Source organism: Prionailurus viverrinus, unplaced genomic scaffold, assembly GCF_022837055.1.
Source record: "Prionailurus viverrinus isolate Anna unplaced genomic scaffold, UM_Priviv_1.0 scaffold_62, whole genome shotgun sequence".
NCBI lineage: Eukaryota > Metazoa > Chordata > Mammalia > Carnivora > Felidae > Prionailurus > Prionailurus viverrinus.
This window is the reverse complement of record NW_025927624.1, coordinates 353,916-372,651: the sequence shown is the minus strand read 5'-3', so window position 1 is coordinate 372,651 and position 18,736 is coordinate 353,916. Positions and strand designations below refer to the sequence as shown.

The 18,736-nt window shown below is 42.0% G+C and overlaps 1 protein-coding gene across 1 annotated transcript in view; it reads left to right on the top strand.

Annotated features, from left to right (window-relative positions):
* The window catches only part of LOC125159788 (ankyrin repeat domain-containing protein 26-like), a 708,468-nt gene that overhangs the window by 566,750 nt on the left and 122,982 nt on the right, over positions 1-18,736 (top strand). Inside the window, exons 33-35 of the mRNA XM_047848410.1 lie at positions 2,516-2,588; positions 10,840-10,930; positions 14,795-14,831. Coding sequence (XP_047704366.1) covers positions 2,516-2,588; positions 10,840-10,930; positions 14,795-14,831 — 201 coding nt within the window. The remainder of the gene's footprint in view (positions 1-2,515; positions 2,589-10,839; positions 10,931-14,794; positions 14,832-18,736) is intronic.

The window sequence follows — 18,736 nt, the reverse complement described above, 5'->3', positions numbered from 1 at the left end:
ATGATGTTGCAGATGGCAGCATCTCATTCTCATTTAGAGCTGCGTAATATTTCAGTGTGTGCATGTCTGTGTGTGTGTGTGTGTGTGTGTGTGTGTGTGTCTGCGTGTGTGTGTGTGGTGTCTTCATGTATTGGTGGACACTTGGGTTGCTTCCGTATCTTGTCTATTGTAAATAATGCTATAATAAAGATAGGGGTGCATATATCTTTTCAAATTAGTACTTCCATTTCCCTTGGGTAAATAAATACCCAGTAGTGGAATCACTGGATCCTGTGGTATTTGTGTTTTAAATTCATTGAGGCCCCTCCATAGTGGCTTTCACTGTGGCGATACCAATTTATATCCCATGACCGGTGCACAAGGGTTGTTTTTCCTCCACACCCTGAGCAACCCTTGTTGTTTCCTGTGTGTTGAAACTGAGCCATTCTGACAGATGTGAGGTGAGAAGTCATTGTGGTAACGTTTATACATTTCATTTTCAACCATTTCAGAGCATTGTCTGCCTGTCACATTTGGTTATGGAAACTCAGACTGGGTCTTTCCTGGAGATTTCACAGGGTAGGAGAGGTCGAGGCCAAATAGAGAACAGAAAGCTTTTTTTAAAACAGGGTCCAAATTGTGAAAGCCCTGTACTCTGGAAAGCGTAAAACACTGATGAAAGAAATTGAAGGTGACAGAAAGAAAGAGAAAGACATCCGATGCTCACAGATGGGAAGAATACATATTTTTAAAGTGTCTACACTACCCAAAGCCATCTACAGATGTCATGCAATCCCTGTCACCATACCAACAGCATTTGTCACAGAGTTAGACAAACAAGCCTACACGTTGTATAGAACCACAAAAGGCCTTGAACGGCCAAAGCAATATTGAAAACGAGGAACCCTGGAGGTATCGCAATCTCAGCTTTCAAGTTCTATTCCAAAGCTGTAGGAATCCAAACAGTATGGTGGGTACTGGCGTACAAAATAGCCTTATAGCTCAGTGGAATAGAACCGCAAACCCAGACATCAATCCACCACTGTATGGTCAGTTCATCTTCTACAAACAGGAACGACTATCCAGTGGGGAAAAGGCATTCTCTTCACCAAATGGTGTTGGGAAAACTGGACAAGCCACATGCCAAAGAATGAACCTGGACCAATTTCTGTACCATACACACAAATAAACTCAGAATGAATTAAACACCTAAGTGTGAGACTTGAAACCATAAAAAAAAAATCCTTGAAGAGAGCACAGGCCATCATTTCTCTGACTTTGGCTGTAGCCACATTTTACTAGTTATGTCTCTTGAGCCAAGGGAAATAAAGCAAGAATAAAGTTTGGGGGCTATATCAACCTACGAAGCTTTTGCACAGTGAAGGAAACCGTCAAAACTGAAAGGCAACCTCTGGAATGGGAGAACGAATTTGGAAATATTTTGCAAATCCAGTAAAGGGTTAGTATCCACAATGTCTAAAAAATGGATACATGTCAACATCACCCCCCTCCAAAAAAGCCCAGTTTACAAATGAGCAGTAGACATAACCAGACACTTTTCCAAAGACAACATACAGATGGTCAACAGACACATGAAAAGATGCTCCCCCAAACTACAACGAGATACTACGTCACACCTGTCAGAATGGCTACACTCCAAGACACAAGAAGCAAGTGTTTGCGAGGATGTGGAGACAAAGGAAACCTCTTGCACCGTTGGAGGAAATGCAAATGGGGGCGGGCCCTGTGGAAAACAGTATGGAGGTTCCTCACAAAATTAAAACCAGAACTCTCCTATGATGCAGTAATTGCACTCCTGGATACTACCCAAGAGAATACAAAAACACGAATTCCACGGGACACACACACTCCTGTGTTTATTGCAGCATTATTTCCAACACCCAGCACAAGCGTCCATTGACAGCTGAGTGAACCAAGACGAAGCCCTATATGAATGTATGTGTGTGTGTATATGTATACCCATACACACACACACACACACACACACACACGGTAATATTACTCTATCATAAAACAATGAAATCTTGCCGTTTGCAATCACCTGGATGGAGCCTGAGTGTAGTATGGTAAGCAAAGTCAGGGAAAGACAAATGCCATATGATTTTACTCATGTAGCACTTAAGAAACAACAAACGAGCAAAGGGAGGAAAGAAAAGGGGAGAGAAACCAAGAAATAGGCTCTTCACTGCAGAGAAGAAACGGCTGGTTGCGGAGTGGAGGTGAGTGGTGGGAGGGGTGAAAGAGATGATGGGGATGAAGGAGTGCCCTTGTCATGATGAGCACGGGGTGAGTATGGAGTTGGTGAATCACTATATTGTACAACTTAAACTAAGATAACTCTGGATGTTGCTATTACTGGCATTAAAATAAAACTTAATGAAAAAACCAGAGGCCAATTTTAATGATACCAAGAAACTTCGTGCAATAAACAGATAGGCGACCTTTCCCTTAACTTTTTTAAATTGTGTTGTTAAATGAATGAACATGTGTTTCTTTTATTTTTTTTGCTCTAAAGGCTTTCCGACAAACCTGGTCCTGATGATTCATGGTCTACATCATCTAGCCAAGTCTTAGATTTTGGGACCAAGGTAAAGTACCCTCCTGTGAAACTCACTTTCCTGCTCTGAATTGAGTTTTCTCCCTTATTTACTGTGAACATTTAAGAGGAGCCTGTGTATCATCATTTTATGTGTGTCATGGAAAGTTAGCAAGAACAAACCACTTTACAGATACATGACACGTTGAATGTTTTGTTTTGTTTTGTTGTACTTTGGTAAATCCTACAGGTGGAGGCTGATAAAAGAATGGGCTGGAAAATATATAATGACCGTCATATTATATTGGGAAAAGCTTTCCCATCATGGAGGCCATATGACATTTGTTTAAGGATAAGGATTCTCACTGTGATAGTAACATGACTGATAATACTCATGCCCAAATGAAACCTGATTGGGTCCAATAATCTATTGCCGGTCCCCCCCCCCCCCCCCCCGCCCAGGGCAAGTTTTATTATAGTGACATACAGGATTTTCTTTGGCTCTATCCTTTGTTCTACATTTAGACTAAAATAATATTAGAAAAGGTAGAAATTTAGATGTTTACATTATTTCTCAACATTTACCTTACAAAGCTGTTCTCCTGTAGTTTTCAAATAACTGCATGAAGAGTAAGTTAAAATGGTGCATCTCCCCGAAGAATACGTATTTTGCTGAAAAGAGTAGCTCTATGAGCAGAGGCTCTTCATAGCCAAGTTGTCAACTTTCTGATTTCAGAAATCTTTCCTATTCTAGCTTTGAACACTATCTCCTCCTAGTCCTTGTGTCAGATTCTAAAATTTAAAGCTTCAGACATCTGATATTTATTTCAGTATTCATTTAAAGCCCCTCAGTCATGATAAGCTCCTGGAGGTTAGGGAACACACTTGTTTGAGTCCTCGAGCTCCTAGAATAACGTCTTGCTTGGAAGAAGCAATGTCATGGTTTTTGAATGTGAATAAATGAGTAGGGAAATGGAATTCCGTAGAATGGAGTTTGAAAAGTAACAAAATACGCATGATATATCACAATTAAATATGTGAATTTAAATGTCAGGCTTCAGTTTATATTCCGTTTTAGTGTCTAACATGTATAAACGCAAATGAATTCTATTGAGGAAATCAGGAGTTACATAAGAAAGAAGGTTACAGTATATTTTTAGTATCCTCCTATTGTGAGCTTAAAATTGCAGAGAAAAAGTCCTCAGCCTTTGCTTGTGTAACCCCATCTGTGTCGCATTACACACATCCTTTGAGGGTTCCCATTTCTTCCTAAAATTCTCATTCCCAATTCTTTCTCCATAGTGAATGTTGACGTGTTAGGAACCTCCCTTTTTCTGTTCTTTTGTTAGTCTAGTAATAATTTCTAGCTTTTCGGAAGCGATAGATGCCAGGAATTGAAGAGTTTATTTATAGTGAAAAAAATTAAATTCTTTATTAAAGCATTTATAACCAGATAACTGTAGAGTGATAAGAGTCGGTATTATTAGGGATATACCGTGAATCAAAGCCTCTCTTTTACATAAATATTAGATAGATAGATAGATAGATGGATGGATATAGATATAGATAGATAGATAGATAGATAGGTAGAGATAGAGATAGAGATAGAGATAGAGATAGATATAATATACAGTTACATACACATATATATTTACACTTATATATACACACACATACATGTATACATATATATGTACACATACAGACACACACACATATATATATGTATATATATATATATGCACACACACACACACACATAGAGACATATATCTTTAAAAGGTTTAAAAGAGACTATTGTTCATAGTATATTCCCAATCCTACTTATATACCTGTTGAAAAATGCATGTTGATTCCACTTACCTTCTTTTGCTCACATTTTTCCTTTTCTTTTTTGTCTTAAGCTCATGCTTGATTGATTGGTCATGTGGTTTTTTTTGTTTGTTTGTTTCTTTTTCCCTCTTCTCCCCCCATGCTTTTTACGGTATTTGTAAAATTTTTTTAAAGTTTATTTATTTTTGAGACAGAGAGAGACACAGAGTGCAAGCGGGGTAGGGGCAGAGACAGAGGGAGACACAGAATCCAAAGCAGGCTACAGGCTCCGAGCTGTCAACACAGAGCTCAACGTGGGGCTGAAACCCACAAGCCGTGAGATCATGACTCATGAGCTGAAGGTGGATGCTGAACTGACTGTGCCACATACGTGTTCCCCGCACCAGGCTCTTTTTTAATGGTTTACCCCTACCCTAATTTGTCCTTGCAGAAAGTATTTTTTTAGTGTCTGTTCTTTTAGTACATCACTTTCTGTCAACTCCATTGTCAACATATTGGTTATGGAATTCTACTGTCTGTGTGTGGTTTCCATCCAGGACTCATTGCCCCACAAGGTTTATTATTCTTGTTTTTCTCTCTCTTGGAAGGGGCTGAGCTAAATGTTTTTGAAATGTTTGTATTTCTCTTGGAAAGGGAGGGAGAGAGAGAAAGAATGAGCAAGTGCTCGTTGTTGTGATCTGACAATATGCAAGGTATGATCTCAGTCCTTTTATATTTGTGGAGGGCTGTTTTGTGACCCAGGATGTCACTTGGAGTCATTGGAGAATGGTCTCTGTGCACTTAAGAAGAATGTGCGTTCTACTGCCGTTGGATGAAAAGATCTTAACATATCGGTGTTGATATCCATGTATATAAATGCATATATATTAGGCCCATATATATCTATGTATATCTGAATACATCTGGTCCAATGACACATTGGATCTGTGTTTCCGTACTGATTTTCTGCCTTGACGATACGCCTATTGCCATGAGTGGAGTCTTAAAGTCGTCTACAATCATGGCATTTGTATGTATACATTTAATCATGTTTGTGATTAATCGATTCATATGTGTGGGCGTTTCACTTTGGGGCCATAAACATTTGCAAGTGTTAGCTCCTCTTGATGGATAGACCCCTTAGTTGTGACCCAATGCCCTTCTGAATCTGTTCCTACAGTCTCCGGTTTAAAATCTAGTCTTTCTGGTGGAAGTGTGGCGACTCCAGCCTTCTTTTGACTTCTAGTAGCATGATAGGTGGTTGCCCATACCTTCACTTTGAATCTGGAGGTGTCCTGGGGTCTAAAATCAGTTTCTTGTTGACAACATATAGATGGATCTTGTTCTTTGGTTTTGTTTTGTGTTTTACCCATTCTGATTCCCTGTGTCTTTTGATTGGGGCCTTGAGCCCATTCACATTCAGAGTCATTAGTTAAACATATGGATTTAGTGTCATTGTGTTATCTGAACGTGTCATGCTTTTGGTGAGGCCTCTGGTCCTTTGTAGTCTCTGCTGCTTTCCCCTCACAGAGTCTCCCCTTAGGATCTCCTGTAGGGCTGGTTTAGTGGTCATGAACTCCATTAGGGTTTGTGTGTCTGGGAAAGCCTTTCTCTCTCTTTCTATTCTAAATGACAGCCTTGCCGGGGAAGGGATTCTTCGCCGCAGATGTTCCCATTCAGCACATTGACCGTTTCCTACCCCTCCCTTCTGCCCTGCCAAGGTTCTTTGGACAGATCTGCTGCTACCCTTATGGGTCTTCCCTTGTCGAATAAGACCCGTTTGTCCCTAGCTGCTTTCAGAATCCTCTCCTTATCTTTGTAGTTTTCCAGTTTCGCTATGGCATGTCGTGGTGTTGACCTGGGTTTGTTGATTTGGAAAGGAATTCTTCTGTGCCGCCAGGACTTGCATGCCCGTTTGCTTCCCCAGATGAGGGAAGCTCTCAGCTATAAGTTGTTCAAAACAACCTTCTGCCCCTTTCTCTCACTCGTCTTCTTCTGGGACTCGTAGGATGTGGCTAATATTTCATCTCACCGAATCACGTTGGTCTCTAGTACCTGCCTCGTGATCTAGTCATTTCCTTCCTTTCCTTTCTCTGCTTCATCTTTGTCCACCATTGGATCTTCTGTTCACCGATTCTGTCTGCTGCTTCTCCCGTCCTTGCTGTCACTGCATCTAGTTTACTTTGTATCTCCTTTACACCATTTCATTTTCAGCGTTCATCGTGACGATTCCTTAGGTCCTTGATCTCTGAAGCAGTAGATTGTCTGCTGTCTTCTGTGCGTGGTTGCAAGCGCAACTATGCGTCTTATGAGTGTCATTCCAAAAATGTGCTCACATATATTGTTTCTGTGTCTTTTGAGCCCTTCTCTGGCTGTCCTTTCTTCCTGGAATGTTTTTTGAGGAGAATTCTTCGATTTCGTCGTTTTGGCTAGATTCCTGCCCTTTATGTGTGTTAATAGCTTGTTCTGTGTCCCACACCTGCGAGTACTACTATATTAAAAAGAGCTCCTACACGCTCCAGGGCCTGGCAGCTGAACAAATGTTTTTGGAGTGTGTTGTGTGCACTCTTTCGGTGCGTCTTTGGCTACTGTTCCCGCTACTTGGAGTGGCGGTTTGGGCCTTCCACCAGGTGTGCTTTGATTTGTTGGTCGAAGTAATCCTGGGAAAAAGGAGAAGAAGGTGGTGAAGTATCCTTAGCCCAAACCAAAAGAGAAATGACTGGAGTGGAAAAAAAGACCAGGCAGTGACTCAAAGGAGCTCTAGGGCTTAATCCAGAAAGAGAGGGAGGAAAATGAAGAAGGAGATCTAGAAAAGTATAGAGAAAATGTGCAATCAAACCCACAAAGAACCAGAACAGAGGAACAAAGGGAGAAAAATATATAGATATATCTATATCTATCTATCTATCTATCTATCTATATCTATGTATAGATATACAGGTATATATTAAGATATACAGATAAATGTAGAGATATAATTAGCTTTGACCCACGTCAACTCGAGACTACTAGACTGTTTCCAAAGGGAGACAAGGAAAGAGGAGAGTAGAAAGAGAAACAAGGGAAAAGAGAAGAAAGGGAAAGCAAAGGAAAGAAAAGATGGGCGCCTGGGTGTCTCAGTAGGTGAAGCGTCCGACTCTTGAATTTGGCTCACGTCATGTTGTCACTGTTGGTGGGTTCGAAACCCCCATCAGGTTCTGCAGTGAGAGCATGGATCCTGCTCGGTTTCTCTCTCTCTCCCTCTCTCTGCCTGTCTTCTGCTTGATCACTCACTCTCTCTCTCTCTCCAAATAAAGAAATAAACGTTAAAAAAGAAAAGGAAAGACAAAAGAATAATAACTCAAATGAAAACAAACAAACTAAGATAGAAAACCGGAGGAGAGTTGTCTACTGGTGCCTGGGACTGGTGGCTGTGCTGGTCTAGACGACGGGCTGTCTGGTCCCATGAGTGTCAGTCTCACTCCTATAGAGAAGCAGTTACGAGGCACAGGGAGTCAGGGTTTGGTGTAATGGGCCTGCCTCCACGGAGGCTCAGTGTCCATTCCCTGAAGCCCCACGATGTTGGTCATGGGGAGAGAAATGGCGACACCCCAATCTCTCCTGCCCACACGAGGTGTCTCAAAACTCACTGTTTAGGCTATCCTCACGGAATAGCCTGGGGAGCCGGCTTGTCTTGCTGCACAGTCCCCTGTGCCACCTGAGCACTGAGCTGGGATTCAAAACCCTGTAGGATCCCGCTTTGCTCGGACCTGGTAGTGGAGTTGCGCCACTCTGCCCAGTGGACAGAAGGCCTCTGGCTCGTGCCTGCACGGTCTTTTTCCCTTGGTCAGGGCAATACCTCCCCTTTCCACCGTACTCAAGGTGTTCTCTCCCAGTGTAGCCCTGAGATTGCTACCAAGCCTAGGGGCGGCTCCCTCCAAACCAGGCATGGGAGGTGGTAGCTCTGGTCTAGAGAAAGTCTGGCCACCTTGAAAATACTGTTTTTTCAGCCTCTAAGGCGGTTTTGCAAAGTAGAAACTGGCTCTCTGGACCTCTCCTTGGTCTGTGGTCCGGACAGGCTTTCTCATATCCAAAGGCACTTCCCACAGCCTCTCTCTCTACCTTCCTTTCGTTTCTCCACCAAAGGGCTTCCCCCACCTCATGCCTGTGCTGCCCATTTTATTTCTCCCAATTCGCATACACACCCTTCTGTCCCGCCAAGCTGTCACTCTGCACCTGTGGAGATTTTTCTGTCCCTCTGCAGCCTGTATTCCTGCCATTCCAAGTGTTGTGACCTCAATACTGCTGTGTTTGAGGGACAAGGGAAATTCTGATCCCCTCCCCTGCCATCTTAACTCCCCCCTCCACCTTTTACTTTCTTTTTCGCAGTTTCAAAGTTGGGTGCCTAATCGACTAAGTCACCCAGGCCCCCCAGGAATACTTGTTTTCAATGGGAAGATGTTCGAAGGCCAATAAAATGGCCCTAGTGTCCAGAAAAGAATGGCAAAGTTAGAATCGGCTTTTGATTTTCTCATGTGGGGCTATAATAAGTTCCAGTAAACTCTTAGTGGAGACATCATATAGGTATACGTTGGACCCTTGAACAAGATGGGTTTGGACTGTGGGAGTCCACATACATACAGATTTCTTTTCAATAAATACAGTACCATCCTGTATTTTCTCTTCCTTATGATTGTCTTTTTCGTCTTGGGTTTTTTTTTTTTTTTTAATTATTTATTTTGGGAGAAAGAGAGGGGACAGAGCAGGTGAGTAGGGAAGCGGGGTCAGAGAGAGAATCTTCATCAGGCTCCAGACTGCCAGCGTTGAACTCAGGAAGTCTAGATCATGACGTGAGCCAAAGTCAAGAGCCTGACCCTTAACCGACAGTGCCACCCAGCACCCCTCCCTTACGATTTTCTTAGTAACCTTTTCTTCAGTTGATAGTGTAAGGATACAGTATGTAATACATATAACAGGGGAAACATGCATTAATCGACTGTGTATATTGTTGGTAAGCTCAGCATTCCGTTATCCTAACCCTGACCTCCCATGCTCAGTGTACAGAGTCAATGGCCAAATGAAGCCGAAAAGGTAGATTAGACCTAGAGAGCGTACACAAGCACTTCTGCTTTAATGTTCTGGTTTTCAATACATATATACTTTTTGATTTCTAAGTGTAATTGCTTCGAAAGTAGGAAATTCAGTAGGCATTTTTGTTTTTTGGATTTGGTTTTGAGGTTTCAAAAGATATTTGTGGATTTTCGAGTGCATGGCCATCAGAGCCCGTAACCCTTGCTTTGTTCAAGGGTCAACAGTAGAGTGATTTGGTACTTTTGAGATCTTCTCAGTGAGATTAGTGTAAATGTTTTGACCTTAATTACTTGGTCCTTGTATACTGAGTACGTACGAAGCAGTTAGCTACTGAGTGTACAAGTGGAGGGTTTAGGTTGTTGTGGTCGGAGCAGAAAAGTAAGTCAACAGCAATCCGTTATAAGTCACTATAAAGGCTTCATCGATAGGAAATGGACAATGTTAGTTGAGAGAAAATTGGGGGGGGGGGCGTTTGTAGTGAGGATGAGGATGAGAGTGGGAGTGGGAATTTTGGTAGTCGGAAAAGATCTGAGAGTGGCAAAAGGTGCCAAGTGAAAGATGAGAAGGACCAGTCGTGTAGACCGTGGCGAGGGACATTCTGGACAGAGAGGACCACGGATCATCATTTTACTCCAATGTCTTGGAGTCACCAAGAAGTAGGAAGGCTCACTCCATCATCATAATCATTATTATTGTTGTGTGTAAAAAAGAGAGTGTGCATAGGGAAATGAGTGACTAAGACATACATGTTCTTATACTTGCCGTTTGAATGCTTACTACACATTGTGAAGAGTTCCATACCTATATCTACATTGTTTCTGCTACTAGTTCACCGTGATTTTCAGAAAAGTTTTTTCTTACTACTTTGCCATTCGATCCAACCCTTCTTTCGTCAAGAAAAAGGTCAAGCCTTTGTTTCCCTGAACGAAGCAGCAGCTACAACAGTGTTTTGTTGATACTCAACATGATACACTCCAAAGTTTCTGATCATGTGAGGTATGAATTGACACTGAAACAAATGTCTGCCATTTGGTTAGAAGCAGTTTTCATTTATAGCAAGTACATTTTAAAGAATTTGTTTCAAAACTTATTTCAAATGTCCTTTTATTTTGGTCAGGAATGCAAAGGAAGGTGTTTTGTTAGTTCCTTTTTGAAATCTGCATACAAGCCAGGCTTCTGCCTTTGAAAGTCTTTATTCTGGCCTTCCATGATCAGTTTAGAGAGTCAATAGCCAAATGAAGATTCAAAGGGACGCTGAATCAAGAGAGCATATGTGAGGTTTTGTATTTAAATGTTTTGGTGTTCAATACATTTTCCTTATTTGTAAGTCTGATTGTTATTAAAATCATAAATTCAGAAATTTTCTTGGAAAAGGCTTAGGAAGTCTTCACGCAACTCATTACTGATGCTACTTTTAACAGAGTATGTCTGAGAAGCCCAACAAATATGTTCCTCATGTCTCTGGAGCTGTGGATCAGAAAGGGCAAAGGATATTACATGGACAAGTAGAAGGTAAGAACTGTATTTTATTCAAAGGTCATTTGACAGAAGGTTGATTTAAAACAGGAATACTGATATGTTCTAATATCTCAAGAAAACGGCCTGTTAAGTGCATAGGAAAGAGAAAGAGATGTGAAAAGGAGGTAAGTTGCATATCGTATGTGGTGTCAGCAACAGATTAAATTGAGAGTGCCACCAAAGGAGCTAAATGACTAGTTCCCTTTCAAGACCCTGGAAGGCCCGAGGAACCCCAGGAAAGAAGAGAAGAGCCAAAGAGGGAATCATGTGAATGGCAGAGACTACAGGGAATAAATGAAGGAAGGTAAGCCGGTGTGTATGGTGTTTGTACTGGAAGGTGGTAAAATACACTAGTTCTTTAAAGGGAAGAGCAGACTATTGGAAATGCAGCAACACTATCAGGTGAGCTTCTCGTACCAGAATTTGTCAGAGTCGTATCCCCAAATGTTCCCACTCTTACTGTTATCCTCACTGTTGGCAAGACATTAAGGCCTGACCTAGCTGATGATGCAGAGTTATGTCCTAAGTACCATGGGTGAACATAAGCGTTTGTAGTCAGCGATAAATGTATATACGTTAATGCCATATAAAATGGGGGTACTTCATACGGTAGTATCCTTTAGGGCAAAATAAGAGAATTGGAAGGAGGGTCACATAAGGAGACATCAAGATAACGCATCGGACATTTTGGATGCCGTATTTGTGACTTTTGATTACTTTGGCAATAACTGCCTTTAATAGGTGAACTATATTTTTAATGTTCTGGGAAAATAAGGAAAAGAAACAAAAGCACACTATAATCAGTAGTATGTTTTCATATTCTGTCTGACAGTTCTGGTTGTTGTAGAATGATCCCTGTTACTTCTTTGATTCCTATCTGCCAGAAAAATGAACTAAGTCCTAGGGAGTTGGAGAAAATTAACTGATTTTTCATCTTTCAGAGAACTTTTATATGGTAGAACATAGGGGCAATCACCAGGATTTGCTCTCTCTCTCTCTCTCTCTCTCTCTCTCTCTTTTCGGAGTAAAATAAGATTGTTGCTTGTTTCACACTTTCTGACATCATGATTTCATATATTCCTTTTAAACCTTTCTTCAAATGGATATATAGGGATGTAGGAATTTTCAAGTCAAATACCAAGAAAAGAGATTCCAGGAAAGGTATTCTGTGACATAACCTTCTGACTGTAACCACGTGTAAGACATCAACCCAAATAATAAAATTTCACAAAGTGCAGTTGTGTTAGAGGCATCCCAGTGACACCCAGATTTGATGATTCACTAGAAGAGGTCACAGGACTCCGCATATAGTTGTAGTCATGCGTGTGGATTGGTATGGGGACAGGCTAGAAAGGCCAATCAGCACCGAGCAATGGTGCACGGGGTGAAAGGCCAGAGGAAACCAAGCGCAGGCTTCCAGGAATCCTTTCTCTATGGAGTTGGCAGGATGTGCTAAATTCCTCCAGCATGAAATTAGGACAGCACAAGTGAAATGTTGTGGGCCAGTACGAGGCTTATGGATACTCAGTGCCCGAGGTTTTCATCAAATGCTAATCACATAGGCATCTTCTCCTTAGCATGTCCCCAAATTCCAGGTTTCCAGAAAGGAAATCAAGTGTACGGCCTTAAGCACATTGAGTGTAGCAGCACTTAGGCACAGTGAACCACTCTTAACCAGCTAGGGAATGGTGGGAACCCTCCTTAAATCCAAGATCCCAGGGAACAGCCAAGGGCCAGTCATTCAAGTAGGATGTTCTGAGGGTAGCCATCTTCGGCCTGCTGGGTGAAATCTGTTCTGCATAGGAATTATAGCCCTGACGTCATTTTTGGTGGTGTCTTCAAATTTTGTTTTACTAGCAAGTAACATGACGGTTACCATGGTACTGGTTTCAGTTTCATCATCCATATGAAGTAGGTATTTGTGTAAAAAGTACTAGGGCAATATTAGGTCATTATCATCTTTTTATTTTTTTATGTGATTAAGCTTTCATTATGATTCTTAGGTGTGATCAACATAATGATTTTTGATTTAAAATTAGAATGAAAATCTCTTAATTATCTGGAAAACCCAGGTTTGATTCCTATGGTGCTGAACCCCTGTTTGTAGGTATAAGATTTCAGATCATATTCATCAATTGTTTTCTTGCCTAAGTATACAAATAACTGTTGTATTTTTGTGTTTTGTTTATGCATTTTCATATACTTCCAAATGGGAGACAGTACCCTATTGTGTTACTTTGATCTCTATTTTAATGTTCAAGGTGACTGTATCATGAGTTAGTATATGCTAAGAGTAGCTTCAATGGATACCATATTTTGTTGTTTTTGTTGTTTCATACATTTAATAAGCCTGATTTTTGACATCAGTTTTAAGTTCACAGCAAAATATAATAGGAAGTACAGAGAGACCCCATATACCATACCGCGCTCCCGTACACGCCTAGCCTCCCCTGCTGTTAACATCTGGCACGACAGTGGTCCATTTTTTAGTAGGATTTTTTTTTTCAGTTCCTTGGTTTAGTTTTGAGCGAGAGAGCATGCATGCGTGTGAGCAGCCAAGGGGCAGAGGGAGAGGGGGGAAAGAATCCTGTGCTGTCAGCACAGAGCCTGATGCAGGACTTGATCCCATGAACGGTGAGATCATGACCTGAGCTCAGATCCAGAGTTGGACGCTGAAGCAACTGAGCCACCCAGGCACCCTGACGACAGTGGTGCATTTTCTACGGACACGAACTGTTCATTTGGAGGCCAAGTCTCTAATGTGCATTAGTGTTCAGCCTTGGTGTTATACATTCTATGAGTTTTAACAAATGTGTAATGATGTGAATCCACCTTTGTGGTATCGTGTGAAAGAGTTGCACTGCCTTAAAAGTCCTCTGTGCTGTGCCCGTTTATCCCTACGTTCACCCCAACCCTTAGCTCCAGAGCCTTGCTCTCTCCAGGTGTCATATAGTTAGAATCATAGAGTGGATGTCTTTGAATGTTTAGAAAGTGAAAATATCCTGGTAATTGAATGTAGGCATTCAAGCTATTCTTTGCCCTTTGTTTCGTTTAGTTGCTCATCAGTAGAGGATCTGCTGGCCTCTGCCTCCCATGAAAAAAAGTATGATTTCTCTAGATGTGTGTCACCTAATGGGGAGGGTTGAGAAAAATGACATCATGAACCACTACAGAGCACTCACATTGGGATCCTCCTCCTCTGTGATGTGCGGTGGGTCTAGATAGACTCTCTAGCAATGGAAGGAGACAGCCTCAAGAGGTTAGAACGATATCAAACAGGAATGCCAAATCTTTCCTTCTTGCCTTGCCAGTGGAAATAAGGCCAGGGAGAGTCTGTTTGCTATGGTTTGGCCATGCTGCAAAGTACAATGGCTATAGAGCACACGTTGTGAGGGGGTGTTTCCTCCTAAGACTGAGGAGTGTCTGCTGAAGAGCTGGGGAAGTTCTGCCGTGTTCCCGCAAAATAAAGATACTCTCTTTCAACTCCTCTAGGAGTGGAAGTCCAGAAAAATCATGCTAGTTTCAGTCTGACATTGGCCGCTCATGATAATCATTCTCCTAACGCTACCAGTTGCCTCCAGTGCCATAGAGTCGGTCAGTGATGGCCATTGTAAACATCAGTTCCCCTGTAGGTGTCAAATTCTGATAAAACCCATTCTTGCTTTTGGTCAATATAGAGGAGAAAGTAAGATTTCTTAGTGCTTTAAGCCTACGAATGGTATAATTACCATTCAGTGTAGTGTGGTTTCCAGGTGTGGTCCCAAAGCAATACTTTTTCACAAATCGTAAGCCGTACACTTGTAATTTCCTCCATTTTTTCGATTGTTGATTTAACATGTATTTTGCTTTCTTCTTTAGGAGCAGATAAGAATGCTGAGGAAGATTCTATAGCCAGGTAGGATTTTTATGGATTTGTAAAAATGACATTTGCTGGGGCACCCGGGTGGCTCAGTCGGTTAAGGGTGTGACTCTTGACTTCAACTCAGGTTTGTGAGTTCAAGCCCCACGCCGGGGTTTGCGCTGACAGCCTCCTTGGGATATGTTTCCCGATTTCTGTGTGCACTCACTCTCAAAGTATAAAGGAATGAAATGAAATGAAACGGATAATGAAAGGAAAGGAAAGGGAATGAATGAACTGAAAATTATGTGTCTCCTAAGGGAACGCAGAGAACAAAACCAGTTGTTGCGTGTTCTACGCTGGACCAGACACTATATCCTATGGGTACCATCTGTTCAGTTATATAGTCATTGTACAGCTTTGCAAAGTAGCTGTGTTATTGTAGCCTACTTTTTATTACTTTGGCAACTGTGGTTCAGGGAGGTTGATGACTCGACCATGCTTCCATAGTTAACGGGTAGCTGAGGGGCTTTGCCCGTCAGCCCTTGAAGCTTCCGCATCCATTCTCTGGTTCCTCAGCAGCACGGAGATGAAGATACAGATCCTAGGGCAGATCAACTCAGAATGTCAAAGATAATGATGTCGGAACACGAATTTAGGGTTTGCTTAAGAACCCAGGTTAGTCCAAGCATTTGGCCTCATGTATTTGACCACTAGTGCTAACACAAGTCATTAGTGCAGTGGTAACTCGTCCCTTGTTTTTACCATCCGAGATTTTAGGGTTGATGTCAGCTGTAGCCATGGTGTCAAGGCTTTTACATAATAAGCAAGATGTCGTCAGGCAAGTCCTTAGACGTAGTGATGTCCCCTCTTCTTGAGACAAATGAGGTTTCTGTAAAAGAAGGATATCTAGTTGTAGACCATGTTACGTTAATTAAACTCACTCTCTATTTTGAGGATATTGCTATATGATTCTCTGTTGCCTAAGTTCCCAGGCTGGTTTCCCTTTGGGCTAGTACCCTTGTCTAGTTCTAGGAAGCTTTTTGGGTTTTTTTGCAGCTTTTTTTCCCCATGACTTTTTGTACTCTGTTTTTGCCTTTTGACTTTCTTCTCTGGTTTCCTTGCTATTTCTTCTTCTTCTTCTTTTTTTTTTTTCCAAAAATTTCCCCACTTCGGCCAGCGAGGGACTCTCCGTTCTTCTAGAGGCCAAATCAAAAGCATTTAGGGTCTCAAGACTTACGGAACCACAGACATTAATTCCTGAAAACACCCTCTGGTACGTCAACCTATGTTTCAGCTCCTTGCCCAATGGTTGTTTCCCTGTAGAATTTGAAACTCAAAAGAGATTGAAGTGACCTATTTGGATATGATAAGTGACAGAAATGCGATTTAAATTCTGGTTTTCTTTTTTTCTTTCTTTCTTTCCTTTCTTCCTTCTTTTTGTCTTCATCTTGCAGGCAACTGTTTTAAAAATAGAAAGCTGGGGAGTTGGTCTAATGAATACAGTGCAGGAGGGTAAGAATCGACTTAGCAGAGGAGACCAGGTTTCAAGGAGAACAACACTGAGTTGGTTAGGAATACGAGTTTGAGAAAAGATGTCAGAATATGGGGGTTTATGCCAAGTGAGATAAAGGTGAATGACAAGAACGAAGGACCCAGGATTAGGGGAGTTGTTTAGAAAGGCATATTCAAATAGAGAGTTCAAGAGGGTCGTGACCAGGTTTCTGCTTTTGTGTGCGTTGGTTTCATTGAAGGTGCGAGCATACCTCAGCTTTTCTGATGAGAGAGATTAAAAATCATTTGAGCAGCTGGGAAGAGTCTGTTTACAGCAAATAGAAATATGATATCCCCTACTTCCACCCCAACTGAGGGAGGATAGCTTAGATCCTCCCAAGGAATTGGGGGTGGGGGGTGGAGATTCCGAACATCAGGGATGTATGGCCCAAGGCAAGCTGTCTCCTCACTCCACCTCTTTTCCTAAATCTGTGATGCCCTTCCCATGTACTTGTAGGGCTGGGCAGGGGTAGGACTGACTTGTCAAATCAGTAAGGGAGCTTCATCTGGATCGGTGATAACATGCCTATGTTGAGGTGACTGTGTGGATGACTGAGACTGCCAGTTAGCTTGTTCTCCAGGAGCAGGACATGGTTCCTACCCTCGGTCATTTGAGCCCATCCTTGTTGTAGGTGTGTGTGGCTTCATAGGCTAAAGATTGAAAGGTTGGGGGATGCCACAGAACCGTGCCGAAGAGTGATATAGGAGTGGGAGCTCATAGGGAAGAAAATAGTCAGGCAGCGTATAGAGAAACAGAGGCACAACTACCAGGACCATTTTGATCACAGTCTCTGTCCTTGGGTAGCTGAATGCCCCTGAAGGCTTGGAATGTCTTGCTAGTTATTATGGACCTAAATAAGGCAAGACCAGTGTGGGAACAAAGTTGGCCTTGGGAACTTTGACTCTTTCCATCTCTAGTTAGTACTACCACTCATAACATAGAAACCGAAACTTTGATACGTTTACTTAAACGGAGGTCTACCTGACACACAAGGTAATATGTGATGCAACAACTCTGGATGTTTCACCGTGATCGCCATAAGCGTAGCTCCCATCTGTTAATGTATGATGCTATTACGATACCACTGGCTAGATTCCCTATGCTGTACCTTTGAGCCTTGTGATTTATTCATTCTATAACTGGAACCCTGAACTCCCCTCTCCCCTTCCCCCACTTTGTCCATCCCCCCACCTCCCCTCCCTTCTGGCAAGAGTCAAATCTCTGCATTTATGGGTCTGTTTCTGCTTTTGCTCTGTTTGTTCATTTATTCCCCTTTTTACATTCTACACAGAAGTGAAATCATATAGGATTTGTCTTTCTCTGTCTGACTTATTTCACTTACCCTCATACCATCTAGGTACATCCATGATGTTGCAGATGGCAGCATCTCATTCTCATTTAGAGCTGCGTAATATTTCAGTGTGTGCATGTCTGTGTGTGTGTGTGTGTGTGTGTGTGTGTGTGTGTCTGCGTGTGTGTGTGTGGTGTCTTCATGTATTGGTGGACACTTGGGTTGCTTCCGTATCTTGTCTATTGTAAATAATGCTATAATAAAGATAGGGGTGCATATATCTTTTCAAATTAGTACTTCCCTTTCCCTTGGGTAAATAAATACCCAGTAGTGGAATCACTGGATCCTGTGGTATTTGTGTTTTAAATTCATTGAGGCCCCTCCATAGTGGCTTTCACTGTGGCGATACCAATTTATATCCCATGACCGGTGCACAAGGGTTGTTTTTCCTCCACACCCTGAGCAACCCTTGTTGTTTCCTGTGTGTTGAAACTGAGCCATTCTGACAGATGTGAGGTGAGAAGTCATTGTGGTAACGTTTATACATTTCATTTTCAACCATTTCAGAGCATTGTCTGCCTGTCACATTTGGTTATGGAAACTCAGACTGGGTCTTTCCTGGAGATTTCACAGGGTAGGAGAGGTCGAGGCCAAATAGAGAACAGAAAGCTTTTTTTAAAACAGGGTCCAAATTGTGAAAGCCCTGTACTCTGGAAAGCGTAAAACACTGATGAAAGAAATTGAAGGTGACAGAAAGAAAGAGAAAGACATCCGATGCTCACAGATGGGAAGAATACATATTTTTAAAGTGTCTACACTACCCAAAGCCATCTACAGATGTCATGCAATCCCTGTCACCATACCAACAGCATTTGTCACAGAGTTAGACAAACAAGCCTACACGTTGTATAGAACCACAAAAGGCCTTGAACGGCCAAAGCAATATTGAAAACGAGGAACCCTGGAGGTATCGCAATCTCAGCTTTCAAGTTCTATTCCAAAGCTGTAGGAATCCAAACAGTATGGTGGGTACTGGCGTACAAAATAGCCTTATAGCTCAGTGGAATAGAACCGCAAACCCAGACATCAATCCACCACTGTATGGTCAGTTCATCT